The sequence below is a fragment of the Rattus norvegicus genome, chromosome 4 (assembly GCF_021556685.1).
Source record: "Rattus norvegicus strain SHRSP/BbbUtx chromosome 4, alternate assembly SHRSP_T2T, whole genome shotgun sequence".
Classification (NCBI taxonomy): Eukaryota; Metazoa; Chordata; class Mammalia; order Rodentia; family Muridae; genus Rattus; species Rattus norvegicus.
In genome coordinates, this window is record NC_141537.1 from 53,421,758 (window position 1) to 53,440,253 (window position 18,496).

Consider the following 18,496-nt stretch of genomic DNA (forward strand, 5'->3'; position numbering starts at 1 on the left):
TAAATGAAGTATCCAGTGTCAGTGCATAAGAATGATAATTGTCTTGCTCTAAAGTTCAGAACTGTGGCCCTTGCTCTGTACTATTGGTCCTCCCTAAAGTACTTTCTTCTGCACAATTTTGTTGATTTCTTTTTACATAAAGCACTGTGAATGTGCTTAGATTCCTCCATATTCAATACCATCATGTCATGTTGGTCTAAGTCAATATTACCTCTGGCTTGGATCGATCTTGTAATATCTCAGAGTCTCTGTGGATAAGTAGTTGATGTTTTCCAATCATTCTACATGTTATAGTCCAAACAAATCTAGGAACTATATTAGTAATTGATATCTTTTATTGTATTATAGTCATATGTATTTTAATACATATGGATCATTTTTAAACTAAGGTGTATGAAACATACCTGAAATAGCCAAGAATTGCTAAAAAAAGATCTACCAGCTGTCATGGTAATCAAAACACACTAAAAAATACATTTATCCATGTATATTTACAGTTGTGGTAGTATTTCAATGAATACTGGGAACTAGTCATTATCTGTAAGCTTGCTTGCATTTCTTTTGATACATGTCTGGAAGTATTGATGAATCATAGGTTAGTTCTATAGCTAACCTAAATTACCTTTATATTACTTTATATAATGGCTGCAACAACATATACTCCCACTCACATAGCACAGTAGGGGGCCTTGGTATTCCGTACAGATAAACCTGCTGTCTGTGATGTTGGCAGTGTAAGGCCTTTTCACAAAATCATGATAAAAAAAATGACTGCTCTCTAAAAGTCAACATAGATGTGGAAATGGCATTTAGCATGGCAGGGTTCAGTGCTATGGACTATAATTTACCTTTTACTTTTTAATTAATATAAAGGTCAGCCCCTATAAGTATCTGCTCTTTACCCAATAGAAAAAAAATGGAGAAACTCTATTTGTCTTATATTCTCTACATGAAAATGGTTTGTATTTTCCATGTGACCTTTTTTTCTATTAAAAAGTTACCTTGAAAGGTACGTAAAATATGACAAACTTCATTAAAAATCTCATGAGTGGACCTAAAAGATTCCTGAAACTTATGGCCTATGTATTAAATATGTTTATTATAAAAGATATTCAATAATCCAAAAACCAATGTATAATTTGGGCATTACTAAGCTGTAGTTGTAGATTTTTGAAAATGTAACTTATACATAGTTCTCCATTGACATTAAAGGTTATATATTTAAAAAATATAGATTTTATATGAAAGATGACCTACAAATATTTGCATATGTAAATGTAATGATTAAAATTCATTGTTAGGCCTGTAATAAAAATAATTTTAAACTGAGATATCGTAGTCTTTTTCTACATAAAGAAGTGCTAGTGTGAGCATTATGACACACATGTAAACAGGTGGAAGGATTTAGAGTTAATTCAAATCTCACAATAAGTACATCTATAAACTAACTGATCACATCACTCAAAGATTTAGTAGAATGTTTTAGATGTAGAATGAGAGACACACATTTTTCCTGTCTTAGTATACACGAACCTCATAACTGAGGATTATTGTCATTTCATCATACGGGATGCTGAAGTTAACCAGTTGCCTGAGAGCAATGAGTAAAGCATAGCTGATTGCTAATATAGGAATTATGAGGAAAAAAAGCTTTCACAGCAAATTATTCTTTTGTTTTCTGTTAAGACAATAGGTTGAATTTAGAACCAAGTGTTTGATACCAGAGCAAGAAGAAGGTGTATTAAATCATTGGAAATAGACAGTAAGACCCTGCCTAGGGGAAAACACGTTTGCAAATACTGGATGAAAAATATCAATAACCCTATATTTTTATAGTGGAAAATGTTTGTGAATATCGTGTAAATGTTTATGTTATAAGGGTCAGAAGAGGGGAAGGGAAGGAGGGAAGGAAACAAGTACAGAGACAGAGAGAAAGTGTGAGAATTACAAAGCAAAGAAGAATTGTTTTTTCAAAAAGTGAAGCATCTAGCAATGTTAGCTATGATGTGTCCAGGAAGAGTCTTGTGTCAGGGTGCCTGAAAGACATTGTCACAGTTATGTTATGAATGGGAGAGTGCTTATGTCACAAAGTAAAGGAGACTTCTGTGAAATTACATAGGCAGGTTGATATGTGCTGTTAAACACATAAATATATGTGTCACCATATGTATATAGGTGACTTGAAAAGTGAGGGGCAGACAATGTGGTAAATCACAGAGAGACTTGACAGTATGAGTCAGAGAAAGGATATGCCCAACACTCATGTGTAAAGCCTCTTAAAAATACCCCAGGGAAAGTGAAGGCAGCTCAGTCAGTTCATTCAGTCAGTTGAGAGTCAGGGCAGTGAGTGCAATGCAGTGGAGTTGAGTTTGGTCAGTCAGTTGGGAGTCAGTGTAGAAAATTCAGAGCAGTGGAATTGAGTTTGTTTTCGAGTTCATGCAGTTCAGTGAAGGCGAGCAGAGGCAGTTAAAGTCAGACAACAATAACGGGCCAGAATATTAGAACAAACTGCTGGAGTTACGTTGAGGTCAAGCAGAACAATTCAGTGAGAAGCTGAGAGAAGCCAGATTGAATCAGCCAGCTTGAAGAAGAGTTTGCACCAGAACAGCTGAGCCACCCTGAGTTCAGACTAGGAAGTGCGAGCTATTCAGCAGTAAGCCTCTGGCAAATAAAAGTCATATTACGAAAGAAGAGTATCCAACTATCCATATTTTAAAAACCGTCTCTTGAAAGGAATCAGTCCCTGTTCCCTTTACTTTTCTGAAAGCTGGAAGCTTATGGAGTTCTCTTTCTACTCATGGTATTCTGAGATCTCAGATTTCTGCTTCTCAGCTGCCACCAGGAGGATTTGAATGACAAACATTTTGTTCTTCCAGCATCGAAGTTCTCTTCTGTTTCTTAAAAGTTCTTCACCTCTGTTCTCTACTCTTTTTCTAATCCTTTTATTATTTTTTGCTTTTGTTTCTTCATATTTCATCATCTGAATTTTCTCTTTACAGCATCTTCTGGAATCTTCCTTTTTTACTTATCCTTTATACATTTATTCACACTGTATATTTTCATATTTTATATTAATGTCTCCTCTTCTACAGAAAGCTGTTCATATTTTATGAGTGCACTTTCCTTTACCTCTTTAAACATATTAATGATGTTTTCTTTTCTCATATTTGCTCTTTTTGCATTGACTTTTACCTACACATAGCTGATTTCTTTTTGTTTGGAACTTCTTCATGCCTCAGGCTTTCTTCAGATACCTAGAAATGTGGGCTTGGCTGCTCCTATTCAAGGCAGTGAAACGCTTCTTCAAAGCTCTGCATGTGTGCTCTGGGATTCACTTTTGGGCTGTGAGCTTCACTGAGAGGCCTTTTCAGAGAATTTTAATGTCAGGATGCTGTTGTTTATTCTGTTGTGCTGAATGCATTCCCCAGGGAAGACATTTCTGGACTGCTGTCTGTTGATACCTGGAGGGCATTAGAGTAGGCTGCTGGCTCGGTGGAATAGAAAGCAGGTCCCAACTGCCTGCACTCCTGGAGGGCATTGGAACAAGCAGGTTATCTCTACTGAGGGCAGTAGCTTCACTATGATCTTCTCCCTTGACTCAGAACCATCCCTGTCTCTTTCTTCTCTGTGATCCCATATCTAAAGATGATACTTCTTGATGGAGCAGCAGCCAAGTGGATTTTCGGAGACATTTGGAAATTTAATGGCTTCAGAAGCGAAGTGTGTCCCTCCTCTGGCCTTGCAACATAAGGACTCCATAGACTACACGATTTAAATTGCTCTACTGGCTTTCTTCAATACTAACTAGCAATTTCGTGCCCGCTGATACCCAAGTCTTTTCCAGCCATTCATTTGCATTCCAGCACCTGAAATGATTTTGCTTTCACTTCATTTCTTACCTTTATTGTTACAAAAATTGATTGTGATCATGGCTTAAGCAATCTATTCGTTCTTCCAGAAAGAGTGGCGGCAAATTAGCCTGTTTAACTTGTCATTTCAATGAAGGTCAGATTCACATGCTTCTATTAAAACAGCAACAAAAATATAGTGTAGGCTTGTCGTGCAATCTGCCTATAAGGTTGAGGCAGGAAGGTCTCTGATTACATAGTGAGTTCAAGGGAAGCCTGGGCAATTTAGTGAGGCCTTTTCTGGTAATAAAAGAGAAAACTCTCCTGGGGGTATGCTCAGTGGTAGAGTGCTTTCTTGCTGGATGTACTACCTGAGACCAATCTCTTAGCTGCTGTTGCTTTAGTGGATCACTATTTACTAATAAAGAATGGGCAGATTACCCATGGCAGCTTTATGTCTCATATATCAACTGCTTATCTAACTAAAGAAGGGGAGACGGAGTGGAAGTTTAAATGCTCAGAGCTATGAAAACATGGGGCCTCATTTTCTTTGCATATTGAGTATTGAGTTTCCACGTGCCCAGTTTAATGAATAACAGATAATGTTGTTTAGTTTTAATTAAGCTCGCTTTTCATGGTGTACATATGCTTTAAAATAATTCCTGTAAGGAAATTGATTGTACAAAGGAGTCACGGAATGGAACTCATAAGAAGACGAGCGGGGTGAAAGGTAAGAGAGGGTTCTCCAACTTTCTGGTATGAACTCTTCATGAAGATCTATTTATTGAAGATCTAGTCAGAGTTAACCTGGGGAACTCAGGGTATTGATAAAACTGAAATGATCAAGAATGGCCTTTGAAGCTACTAAAGGACCATGTTTCATATTACAAAGGAGAATATCCACTTATAAAGCAAGAGGAAGATGCACAGATCAGTATTCAGAACTTAGCATTCAGGGTATGAAGACTCTTCAGTGTGAATATAAGCTATATTTCAGCCGTGCTTTAAAAATTATGGTTTTTTCATGGCACAGAATTTACTTACAAAATTGGATTAAGTTAAATGCTAATCATTTGGAAGTTTCCTTTGTAAGTTGGGAGCTAAGAAAAAATATATGTGGCACTAGATTAAAAAAATGTTCTTTCTATAGTGGTTAAAAATAACTGAAGTAATATATAGATAATAGCACGTTATCTATTTCATATCATAGCAAATCCAACTCCCTGTTTAACAATTTTAAATTAAAAACATTAAACATCCTTTCGAAAAATATCTCACTAAATTGTATGAAAGAAAAAATCTGTATTAACCATAAAATATAGTGTAAGTGAGTTTAATATTAGGAAGTGATAAGCCTGACTTTGCTCAAGAGATTTCATTTATCTTGTTACAAAGAGAATTTGGAATGGAAGATAATGCCCAGGGCCAGCTGGGAGAGGGATGAGGGTAGAAAACGTTCATAATGCCCGTATCCTCTGTAGAGTAGGGAGAAGGAAATGTCAAGCTAAGCGAAGGAAAAGCACAATGCATCCTGAAAATTTCTACCTCAAGCACTTCAAAGTATAAATTGTCATTACTTATGTGTTAAGGGAAATATGGTAATATAATTGAAAACTCCTGAAGGCAGCTGCAACCCTGAACTCAGTTCTTTTCTCCCCCTGTGGAGATTTCAAGGAAAATTAGCATTTCAATGTTTGGAAGTATGACACATGCAAGATTGGGTAGCAGCATGGAAAAGACCAGCAAACAAACCTGGCAAGGAAGTAACCCGCAGAGGCATCAGAAACTAAAGCTCTAGGACACAAGTAAGTTTATTAATCACTCATGAGCTTTTAGAAAGCTTTGAGATACTAGTATAGAAAATGTAATTTAAAACGCAGTGAAGAGGTCCTTCAATGAAATAGAAGCAGCTTAAATAAGAACTGCTGAACTATAGGATTTAAGTTATTTGTGATTAATCCACCATTCCACCAGACAAAGAAGGAAATAAAAGAGATATCAGCATTTTTAGAAGATGAGGTTTCTAATGTGTCTAATTGTAGGAAGAGGCAGACATGACTAGGCCGTGATGGTAGATGATTTTACAGCTTTTGGAAGAGACAACAGAGACTCGGAAAAATATACTCAAATCAAATGATATTCTAAAATCTCTCTCTCTTTCTCTCTCTCTCTCTCTCTCTCTCACTCTCTCTCTCTCTCTCTCTCTCTCTCTCTCTCTCTCTCTCTCTCACACACACACACACACACACACACACACACACACACACACACATATCTCTAACTGATAAGAAAAGATCACCTACAAGTAATGATACTTTGACTGATAGCTGAGGTCTCTCAGGGGAAAAAAGTGTCAGAAAGCAGGCAAAATCAAAGTATGAGCGTCCATAAACTGCTTTAAGAATTGCAAGCAGTTTTCTATTGAACAAAAAACCTAGAGATTCAACACCAAAAGACCCTTCTCTGAAGTATAATCTAGTTCTAGACATTACTAACTTTGTAACACCAATAAAATCCACTTCAAAGAAAAACTAAGGTTTAAAAGTAGAAGGGAAAATTAGAAATGACAAGAGATATACCTGTACTAATAGTATAGAAAAATAAATAAAAACATTATGAATAATTGCACCTTTGCATATGTTCATAGTAAAGTAGGACGAGTTAAACACGAAATGGAAAAATCTGAACAGTGGTAAAGCCCAGGACAGTCATAAGAAGGTCCATTTCTTTCTTGTCCCCATTAGCTACAGTACTGAGTGGAGGGGGATAGTAGACCTTTCATAGACTAAATGTCTCCATCATGAAGATGATCCAGGAAAAAACAGAAAGTTAATGTCATTCTGACTGAGGAACCATCATTTTCGCTTATTTCAGTATTCCTGAAACCCTTTGTATTTTGTATATTTGTTGAAGTGTTCAAACCCAAACCCTTACTAGTACCCACGGGAAAACCTACAAGAGTACATCTGAGTTGTGTCAAGTGAGGACTGACCAGTACATGAGTAGTACAGGAATCATCCTGGTGACTGAATTTTACCCAGGCAAGGGACAGGGAGAGCAGACAGAATGTTTATGTCTACAGAGCCACTGTAGTTTAAGCTGAAGTACCAATTTTGTACTTAGTCTGTGGCCAGGTGTTCTAAATTGCTATTGCCTTTCTTGGCAGATCTAATGAGATTTGTTCCTGCTATTAAGAACTGTATTTATTACTATGTTTACCAGACTATGAATTTTTTTGGCAAGTATTAAGAAGCGCTATCTTCTCGAATTTAATTTTCAGCCATAAGAATTTTCACCCCCAGACTAAACAATCCCTAATTAAAAGATTGATGCGATTTGTTCAAGGATATTTCTCTCAAACTTTGTCCCTTTGAGGAACAACGGGTTGTATTAAATGAATGAAAACAATTATCTTTATTTTTTCATAAAAATGCACTGATTTTTCAATTTTCTTCATCCAAAGATGCCTGGAGGCTTAGAGATTGAGAGAGTATAGAACGCTGAGCTGTCTCTTTGAATAATGATAACGCTCTCAGAGGAGGCCAAGAACTGGGGGCTGCTTCCTTTGTGACTACAATTCCAGTTGTGTATGCCTAGAACCCGTTTCTTTTGAAAGTTCTATAAGTGATGTTTGGGTTTCCTGGCTGTCACCTGAGACATGCGAAATATAGTCACCTCTGTATGCTGGTGCTCTTTTTGCGATGAGCATTCGTTTTTTCTATTTCCGTTCTCTAAAAATATGGCAGGAGTGTGTAGAGAGCAGAGTGGAATTCCTGAGCTACCCACTCAACCATCGTTTCAACTGTAGGCGACAGTAGGATGCCTGTGAATGCTTAGGCCTGGCCCGTAGTGAGAGGAGAGCCTCGTGGGGAAAGTAATCCCCCTTATTTGTGATGGAGCATGGGGACGCGCCCCTTAGGACCACTATTAAATAGATTCTTGAAATCTGAGAGACAACTGAATATCCGTCATCCTCCACTCCAGCCCATTGTAATCACCTTCTCCAGCAGCAGCCAAACTGCTTTCCTATCTACATGAAGACCTGGCAGTTCCTTAGCGAGATCTTTACAGCTAATTTTAATCCCACAAGCCTTTGTAGTATTTCCCAAAGTCATCATGCAAGGTTTTATGTACCATGGTGACATTTCCAAATACGGACAGGAGAGGAAGCACATAGTTTTTGTCTGTCTGATTTTGGGTCGCCCTGCTTAATAATAAATTCTCCGAACCTACCCATGCTCCTGAAATTTTCATAGTGTAACTCTTCCTCCCCACGTTATGGAATTCCATCTTGTATATGCACAACACTCCATTATTCGTTTATCTGCCGAAGGGCTTCTGGGAAACCCCATTTCTTTACTATCCTGGACATCATAGCATCAAGAAAACTAGATTGCAGCTGGATAGGCATCCCTGTGGAAGGATATGGCGTCCTTGCATATGTACTCTGGAGTTGTCTAGCTGACTCACATGGTATCAAGCTTTAATATTATGGGAGCCCTCCATACTGATTCCCATAACAGCCTTACTAATCTGGACCCTGACCAGCATGGAGGAAGGGTTTGCCTTTACATAGTATCCGTTCCGAGATGAAGTGTTATTTCAAAGAAGTTTTAGTTTGCATTGGCCTGAGCTAGGAGCTTTGAAAAACACTCATTGTCCGTTTATGTTTGTACTTTTGAAGACCGTTCATTCATCTTTGTTTTCCAAACCATTATTTATCCTTCCATGCAACGTTTTAATACGACTCACGGTTCTATCTTTATGCCTTCATCTACTTGCTTTTATTACAATTTATATACAGTTTTAGTTATTTTCAATCAACTGTAATCATCCAAGCATTTATGCATATTTTTAAGCATATATTTAGCAAGTATTTACCAAATACTTACTATAGCCACCAGGTCCCAGATATATAGTGTAATGATAGTCGTATGCCTATATGGGTCTTAGGAAGCAGATAATACTGAAATAAACGAAAGATAAGCAAAGTATATGTAGCCTATGAGAAAATGATATATGCTTTAGAGAAAAATAGAATGAAGTGTAAGGCTTTGAAATATGGGGTATGGCTGCTACAATGAGGAAGAGATAAATAGACTGCTCATGGCATGGTAATGTTGGGCATATGTTAAATTCATATTTCTTGGTCAAGGTGATATTATTATAACAAATAGAGCATTTATTTGGGAGCAATTATGAATTTCTTCTACTTGAGAACTGTTTATTTACTAGATAGTAAATTAAGCTTTCTTTCCCCCCCACCGTGTGTGTGTGTGTGTGTGTGTGTGTGTGTGTGGTGTGTGTGGTGTGTGTGTGCGTGTATGTGTATAATGTGTGTGTATGCATGTGTGTGTATGTATGTGTATAGTGTGTGTGTATGTGTAGTGTGTATGTGTGTGTCTGTGTGTGGTGTGTGTGTGTGTCTGTGTGTGTGTCTGTGTGTAGTATGTGTGTGTGTATGTGTGTGGTGTGTGTGTGTGTGTATGCACGTGCATGCTTTATTGCCTTTGAAAAAACAAGGTAAGGTTATTAATAATCTCATATTAATTTAATCTCACTATTTCAGGTTTAATAAAATTTAGGACAATTCTGAATTTTGTACAAACTAAATGGTTTTAACTAAATAACACTGTATTAATTTTTGTTAGATAACAACTTTAATTCCTTTGTAAAAATATGAGGTAACTGTGAAAATTATGGCAGAAGCTGAAGTCTCTTGTTTGTAAAGAATCTCACTCTGGGCACTGGTTTATTTGCCTGGAACTCACTACGTAGCCCAGGCTGGCCTCAGACTCGTGGCAATTCTCCTGCCTTAGCCTCCCAAGTGATGGCATTACAGGTGCAGATCACTGTACAGTTTCAGCCTTTCATGATTTTCTTTTTTTATCATTGAAATATATTTTAAACCACTCTTTTCCAAAGGAAGGTAATATTTATATCTTTACAGCTTATAGATAAAATGCAATGTCAAACTCTGCAGGGTTTATTTTAATCAATAGAATACCCTGTCTACTTCAAGAAGAATGCAGACAAACACAGCCTTATGAACTCAAATACGCTTTCTATTTCATAACTAGATAAATTGGGTATAAATTCTTTCATATGATCGCTCAGTGTTAAATTTTCTAATGTAGGCCTGATGAACAGCTGCAGTTCTTTGGAATTGCCATATGAACCATATAATTTGTTTATTCTTGAAAATGGAGCTATGCTTGCTAAGAATCTAAATAATTTTAGACTTGGAGGTTTAACTTTGAGTGCCTGCAAAAGCCAGGGAACTAGGAGGGGCTAATGGCGGAAGGGGGTGAAGAAAGATTTTTAGGGAGAGGGACAGTGGAACACATGTGGTAATGAAGGCAGAGAGTGGAATAATTGGGAGGGTGTGGATAAAGAGGAGGCATTTGGAGGGTAAGGCAGATGGGGTGGGGAGTGGTGGAGGAAAATCTAACACTAAGTTTTGAAAGAGCCACATGGAAACCTATTATTTTATAATCTCTCTCTCTCTCTCTCTCTCTCTCTCTCTGTGTGTGTGTGTGTGTGTGTGTGTGTGTGTGTGTGTGTGTGAATTGTCACTGGCGAGATAGCTTAATAATTACGAGTACACATTGCTCTTGCAGAGGATGCCATGTTTCTTTTGCAACATCCACATTGGACAGCTTCTAACTGCCTGTCACGCCAAGTCCAGGGGATTTGACCTCTATCATGACCTTCTCAGGTCCCTGCATTCATGTGTACATATCTATTTACAGAATAGAGAAACACACATATACATAATTAAACATAATGAAGTTTAGAGTTACTGGACATAGGGGGATTACCCTCTCCAAGACACAATAGGTTATCAAACAAAGAACCCAGTGTCATGTGTGGCTCTCTTTGATTTGTTGATTGGAGGCATATCATAGACCTCCAAAACAATACACTCTGTAGTCATTGCTCGTGTTACTCAGCAGGATTTCAAGGTAAGACCCTATTTCTGAAGATACCACATACTTGGGGAATGGGGCATAGGGAAACCAAGTTGATACTGACCTGAAAGCTTCCTCCCTACTGGCTACTTTTCAGAGTGATGAGAGGTGCCATTAAGGCTGGTGGGGGAAGAAAAATAATCAACAGCCTTACCCAAATGTGAATCCTGTGAGCTATAGAAATGATCGAGTCTAACAAGGTAAGCTCATTTGATTAAAAAGTGGTTGTATGTTATGGGAATAACCAGCCATTTTTTGGTTGAATTTAAGGCCCATTTCACGGGACAAAATTGATGAATGACACTCCAAATCAGCTAAGAACCCGTGGCTGGGCAGTTTGAAGAACCAACGATTATTATTTTGCTAAATGGACATAGTATCGAGCTATCTTCTAAATATGCATAGATTAATGTACTTCTCAGCCCTCCTCAAATAAGCTTGTTTACAGTGGACCACATGTGTGTGTGCATGCATGTATGAGTTCATGTGTGTGTGTGTGTGTGTGTGTGTGTGTGTGTGTGAGAGAGAGAGAGAGAGAGAGAGAGAGAGAGAGAGAGAGAGAGAGAGAGAGACTGACTCCCAACTGGTCAAAAGGCAGAGCATATGTTACTGTGAGGTATTTATCTCTAAGTGTGATACCTTTTTCTCACTCTTTTTAATCAAAGGCTGAGGGAACATCATGGAAGAGTCAGAGGTTGGATGTTGCAAAACATGGGTTTCTGGATGTTAACAGAGCTGGTGAACTCATGAACTCACAACTCTAGTTGTAGCTGCTTAGAGAAGACCTGCACGAGATCAGTAAAAATGCCAGAGTGGATGGGGGAGGGGCTCATGAGGCCTACCCTTACCTGAAGACCTCTTGGGGGTTGATAGAAAGGGAAGGCGTCCTTCAGTCAAGTTCCAGCTCCAGCGAGTGGCCCTACGTTTGTGCTTAGGCCACGCTAATTGGACTCAGCAGTTTGTTTTTAGAAAGGGAAAGATATGGAGTGGTTTAAGAGAAATGAGTGGGTTGGAGTTTGGGAAGAATAGGGAGAAGTAGGAGTCAATATGATCAAAACACTTTACATACACATATGAAAATCTTAAAGAGAAGATAAAAATGTTTTTTCTATATGCAACACAATTTTTCCCCTAAAAGCCTATTCTATAGAAAAACATTCTCTTATTGCTGAAATTTACAGTATTAGGGTCTGAAAAAACATATAAAATCAGCACTTACAATTTGGCTTTTCTCTTCTAAACTTAGATATCAATCTTTATTGCCTCCAGTATACCTCCAACTACCTTACTGTTTTCATGGGAACATTTTCCTCCATCTGTGTTTCCCGTCTCAATCCATTGCAACCCAGTCTATCCTCACCTAGTTTAGAATAGCGGAGACATTTTCTCTAATTCTTTTTCTCATTCCCAGGAGCTGACTAATGAGAAAACTCAAGTCAGGTTCACATCCCTTTGCTGCCACAATGCTGGGATGCAGAGAGTGCAACCCAAAGCAGAATTTGCTGTGCTGCCCATTAGCTTTATGGATTCTTCCCACAAGAGCGTCTTCCCACTTACTGCCCTTGTCTGCCCGGATATTTCACTCTTCCCTAACACCTGTACAGCAGAGGCATCCCAAAGGCTGCAAGCTTTGGAACATTGAGATTTTGATAAATATATTCTTTGATTAGAGTGTCCTTTTCTGTTTCCACTCTTCACATCCGCTCATTCCCTAATGAGTGAAGATCAATATTGAATTCCTACTAGGTTTTAGAGAGTGGATATACTGAGGTTAAAATCAGAATACAGAAGACCTGGTCTTACAGATTGTGGTCTTCCCAGCCTCAAGCACTTTATCTCCTTCTCCATGACGTGCCTATGTTAAACCAATCGTGCCACTTTTTGGAAGCTTGGCTTTTGGGGGAGACTTATTGTAGCTTTTTGTGTCTGTATATCATTGTTGTTTTGCATTCCCTAGATTCTGAGATGTTTATACTAAAGAGTAGTCTGTTTTTAACATTTCTCCCCTACAAAGCCCAGAACACATTGGACATCCAATCAATTGGAACTTCAATTTTAGGCAATGGTGCCAGAAAGCTAACTTGTTAAAGATATTTCTAAGGAAGTTCCTGGCTATGTGTACATTTTTTTAAATCCATTCTGTTTACACTTGATAGGCTTCATGAGCGTATATAGAGTTTATTTTCCAATGTACACTTGCAAAACCCACCAGCCCCAGTTACTTTTTAATGTTTTAATATTTCTATCCTCAAAGATAATAATATTTTCACAAACATATGAATTTTTTCATAAAACACCTTAAGGTACACACAGCTAATGGTTTAAACCTTATCTTGCATTTATTCTCTCTTTCCAGAGAACTCATTCTTTCCTTGAAATTTCTATGAACAATAATGTTTCTTTTCCCATTGAGCTGCATGGTAATGTATTATACAGCCCAAAAAGGAAATATATACCTTGCTCTCCTCTTCTTAATGCCATGGTTACTGTAGGACTGTTTCTAAGTAGGATTATTTTCAGCCGTCTTGAGAAATTCTGCTCCTGGTGCAATGCATTGTAGTGCTTTTTAATATTGATTTATTTTAAGGAAATGCATGATATGGTGAAGCTTTCTAAGGTCCCCGTCCTCTCTTCAGTGTCTGCATTGCGTGTATTTGACCGAAGCAACTCATAAATTTCCCACTGAAATTTTAGTGGCAGTGGGAAGGCTAAAATATCATGCTCACTTGTAAGTATATGAAAAAGGGTGTTCTAAGACAGTAACATGAAGAAACAGGAATGATGCTAATGAAAACCAGTGAAATGGGTCAACAAGATTTAGTGAGAACTGAAACAGTATTCTTCAAGCAGAACTGTGTTTCAGTTGGCTAAAGGCCACTACCACAATTCTAATAGGAGGAAAAAAATAATGATGTTAGTTTACAAAGCCCAAAATAATTCTTATCTGGATGTTTATTGAGGAATGTTTATGCAACCATTGTACCACACTTGGACTTTTTATACAAATTAATTTTATAGGAGAAAGTAAGGTATTTTAAAGTATGTATATATTCAGTTAGAGCTTGAATATAATTCATGTACAAGTATTTAGGAAGAATCAAATGTACCTTTTCTGTCTCCATCTTGCTTGACACTTTCCCTTTGTCATTACTGCTTCTGAAACATAAATTGACCCGGTTTGTAATTTCATTAAAATGTAATTTGGAACATCTTTATTAAATATCAATAGTCTTTACCCTAGAGCTGGTTTTGTTTTCTCTTTCCTCTCATTTGTTTCTTGTCCAATAATAGTTTCTGCAAAATATTAAATGAAAGAAAAGCCATTTAAATAAAGAGTTATCATTGGGTCTGCATCTGTGCACACACGATGTGTATATGTGCATACGTATGTATATGTATGCATGAGGAGATAGAAGCATTATTTGAAATTAAAAAACAAACGGGTTCACCTTACATCAATATAACATCCTTCTTTTATAAGCACAAATATCCTGCAACATCTTCCATTGCATCAGAGCAGTTCATCAGAGCAGGAAATACCAATGGTGGAATTTAATGCTGTGTTGTACCCCAATAGGATGTAGGAATTAAATATCTATAACTTATTCAGGAAAACCATTCATGAGAAAGGACAATAACCTGGATGTCTACTGATAAGGACATGAGAGCATTCCATTGGACTGACTGGAGGGTACAAAGTCATTCTTCTTTTTTACGCCAGAGAACATATCCAACAGTTAATTCAAGGTAAAATACTTGTAGAATTCATTTGGATAGATACTGGGGACTACAAAAATAGCGAGGCTAAATGTATTCATGGATTTATGCATTTTCTAATTCAAAATATATCCCAGCATTACTGAATTTATGCCTACTGCCCAAATGACTAGACCCCACTGTGGCCATATCAATACATGATACCATCAACTTCGAGTCCCTGGGCGGCAGATTCATTGAAATAAGTCATCTGAGTGGCCTCGGCCTCTGCTTCAGCACTGGTGATCTGCTGCGCCACTGCCTCCACGATGGGCATCACCATGGCAGCAGTAGAGGTGTTGCTAAGCCACATAGATAAGAAGGCAGTACTGCTCATGAACCCCAACGTCAGCCTGAAACGAGAGGGTCTTTAGTATGGAGCTATGCAGTCCAGCGCATGTAGCTCTCTATGTTCAACTCCTAAAAAATGGTTTGCAGATTGGGAATAATGTGTTTCAGAACACAGAAGGTAAAGTTTCTGTCCTGATGGGGAATTCCAACTAAAGTGATACAGACAGGTAGGAAGTTATTAAGATATGCGTCCCTTTAAGGGTGCAAGGAGAACATTATTTTCAAAGTCAGATAAATACTTAAATTTACACCTAACTGTAAATCAGTATATAGCAAAACAGCTTGCAGTTACCCTAGTTTTTTACATACCCTAGAGTATGTTTTTTATGAATGGCTACTTGTCTCTAGACACAAGGAAGGTAAAACTGCCACCAACCCATGAGACTCCCCTGCTTCTGTTTCATCTTTTGGCCATTTTCTTTTTCTGTTTGTTAGTATGCGCAGCAAAGAGAAGTAGGAACAGGATTCATATTTATAAATCATCCTTTCACTCACTCATTCTCCTGGTTCAATAGATAGTGGGTGGAGAAAATGGTTATAATCACTTGCCAAAATGAAGTTTGAGAGTTTTCTATGGATTCTGTTACTTAAGCTCTCCTGAACCTAGCGTTCCTTCCTGATGTCAAGAATTAGATTTATTACTTGTCTTTTCTTATAAATAGAGCAATTCATCCTTAAAATAACAAATCTAAGACTTTGGGAGTTAAACCATTTCTGTAAAATTTCATCATATTTGCGGGAGAGGAGGGTTGATCTAATAGATGCTGAAAATCATTTAGAAGTATGTTTCTATGAAGTGCTAATTCCATAATCTTCTTTATTTTAAAAAATAGATCCATATAACCAATTCTTTACCATGTTCCAACTTGAGTATGGTGAATATTTTCTACGTGTGATACAACATAAAACATCTTAGAAATATATTTGAACAGAACTTATTCTTAATTTAAAAAATAAAAACTATAACTATACTGTAGTTTGAAACTATACTAACATACAATATCTATATAATATATAGTTTTCCATATTAAAAATATTAGCATCATGTGAAGCTTCTACTGGGGGAAATGCCTTATACCAAAGAGCCAAATAATGACGTAATGGACAGGCGTCTTGCCTTACTGTACACTGCAGTCTCCTCTGCTGGAGCAATCACCAGATGATCAAGGAAACGATTTCTATGATACCCAAGAGGAAGAGGCACTATTCCATTGTATTTACATGATAAATATATTTTAAAGAAATATATTTGTATAATAAAAATCTAAGTGATATATTTTGTCATGTTTGTCTCATATGTGTCATATCTACAGAGAAATGTGCATGAAAATACACACATAGTATTAGTATTTTATCAAAGAAATTTGCTCCACAGTGGTAAACACAGAGTCTCCCATGCCCTTGAAGAAATTATGCAACAGAAACCGATTTTTTTTCTTATTTTCCAAAGGATGATAAGAAGGGGGGAAACCACCTAAGGCTTTAAAGTAAAGCATTATGCAAATTATTATGACACTGGAAATGTTCCTTAGCTGATGTTCGTGTTTATAACAAGAGGTGGAGTAGAACCCAAATAGCCAATTAATTTAATGGAATAAAAACATTCATTTCCGTGAAGGGGAATCAGTCAAATGAATAATTTCACATATAGAAGAAAATTCTGAATTGATCGTTTCACTTTGCAGCACTCGATTTGAAAAGAAAAATATGTTCACCTTGAAATTTTTCTGCACAGATTTGTATTCTGTCAGTAATGTCTTTGTCTTTGGTTCATAACATCCTCCCTGTTGATAAGGGATGCTCTTGAATGAGTTTTGACTGTGTATTCAGCCAAATAAACAAGATGGGATTGAAATCTACTCTGAAGTATATCGGTCTCCTGTGCTGAGGTTCAAGGCTCCTCTCATCTTTGATCCAATGGTGTGTTAAAGGTGAGAGCGTTGTGTGCATTTCTTCCAATATCCCTGAAATTTGACCTGCAGTGAAAGGAAACTTGTTGCTGTTTTTCTCCTACCCCCTCAAGGATAGTTTACACCACCTTCATAATTTCCTAGTTACCCTGCTACCCAAGACATTTCCTGCATTACTTAATTAGATTCTGCTGGGTAAGATATCATATGCTTGGGAAGTAATCTGGGTGCTGTCTACATAATACTCACCAGGCCGGATTCACCCCCACCATCATCACCATCCTCAGAGCAATCCTCTTGTGCAAATTCCATTTTTCTATTGATGTTGCTAAGCAGATGACTCCAATTAGCAGAAGGTGAAAGTCTTTGAAGTAAGCAGAAGCTACCTGAAATTGCAATGAAACCCATGATTGTGTGTCTTGGTCAGGGATGATGTACTACAGACACTCTTAGGCTATTACTCTTAACTGTGACCTTCCACTGTGCAATTTTCTATTGCATCAAAGGACATGTAAATGTGTTTGAATATACATTATCTATAGTTTCACCCAGAAACAACCCTGTTTTAAGGAATACAGGAAAATATGCATACAAAAAGCACTATATTTTTAAAGATATGAATCACTTTGTACAGGTGGTATTATACTTTAATTTCTCCATCTATAAACTGATGGTACTGTTAACATGTCTTATAATGCAGTGCCAATGACTGAAATGTCAGGGAATTCCACGTCAGTCCCCACGTCTTCAAAACTTCATCCTCAACAACCCTGATTCACAATTTGCTACTACCTGTGTTCTGATGACCATAGTCCTCCTTCGTATTTGTATTATTCAAAGTCATTCATTATAAAACAAATGCCCTTACCTAAAGGCTGCCATTTTAGACCATTTCTACTTATCATCACTCAGAGAGGAACACAGTGTCCAGTCACTTTGAGCAACTATTTGCCAGAGTAATTCCAAAAAATTACCCAAAATGTTTGATTCAAATCTCCTGACTCTGGAAAAAAATCGTGTGTTCAGTTAAGTTAGAATCTCGACTCTTAAAATTCTGGATTGTTCTCCCACTGTCCTTCACAAAACCTTTAAGTGATAATTTATCTTACAGTTTTCAAAACGTGGTCTAGCGTTCTTCCTATTTTCAGAATGTCTTTAATTTTAATGAATTTACTCATAATTTGTTAGAGGGACCATCTCATGCAACTTGTCTTTAGAACTAACAGTAGGAAATGCCTTGTAAAATCAAATCACGAAGCTATGCTGAGCATGGGGGATTGGGAGAAACTATCTTTTCAAAACCCTAGTAATGTAGCAGGGGAGGGAGAGAGCAAGACTATTCTAATATTATGAAAGAAAGACAGAGAGAAAAATTAATTCTGATGAAGTTTTTGCCATTTTAAATCATGATGGGTTAATGAGAATTCACAAAAACTGATTACATCTTTTTTTTTAATTTATGTCTGCCACTTTATTATCTTTATTTTCAGGAGGAGTTGAAACAAATATTTAAGGGTGTTCTTTTTCTCCCCTAAACACGAATCATTCAAGTAAAATGAACTTAACTATAGAACTTAACAAAGTAAGTGGACACATGCACCAGAGCAAAGGCTGGAGAGGAGGAGGGTGCAGTTGACATAGAACATAGGCACAGACACGG

At 37.3% G+C, this 18,496-nt stretch overlaps 1 protein-coding gene across 1 annotated transcript in view; it reads right to left on the reverse strand.

Moving 5' to 3' along the window:
- Positions 1-18,496, reverse strand: part of Slc13a1 (solute carrier family 13 member 1) — a 77,879-nt gene that overhangs the window by 31,935 nt on the left and 27,448 nt on the right. The window contains 4 exon segments of the mRNA NM_031651.2: positions 13,927-13,975; positions 14,056-14,113; positions 14,741-14,928; positions 17,086-17,222. Of these exon segments, the coding sequence (NP_113839.1) occupies positions 13,927-13,975; positions 14,056-14,113; positions 14,741-14,928; positions 17,086-17,222 (432 nt within the window).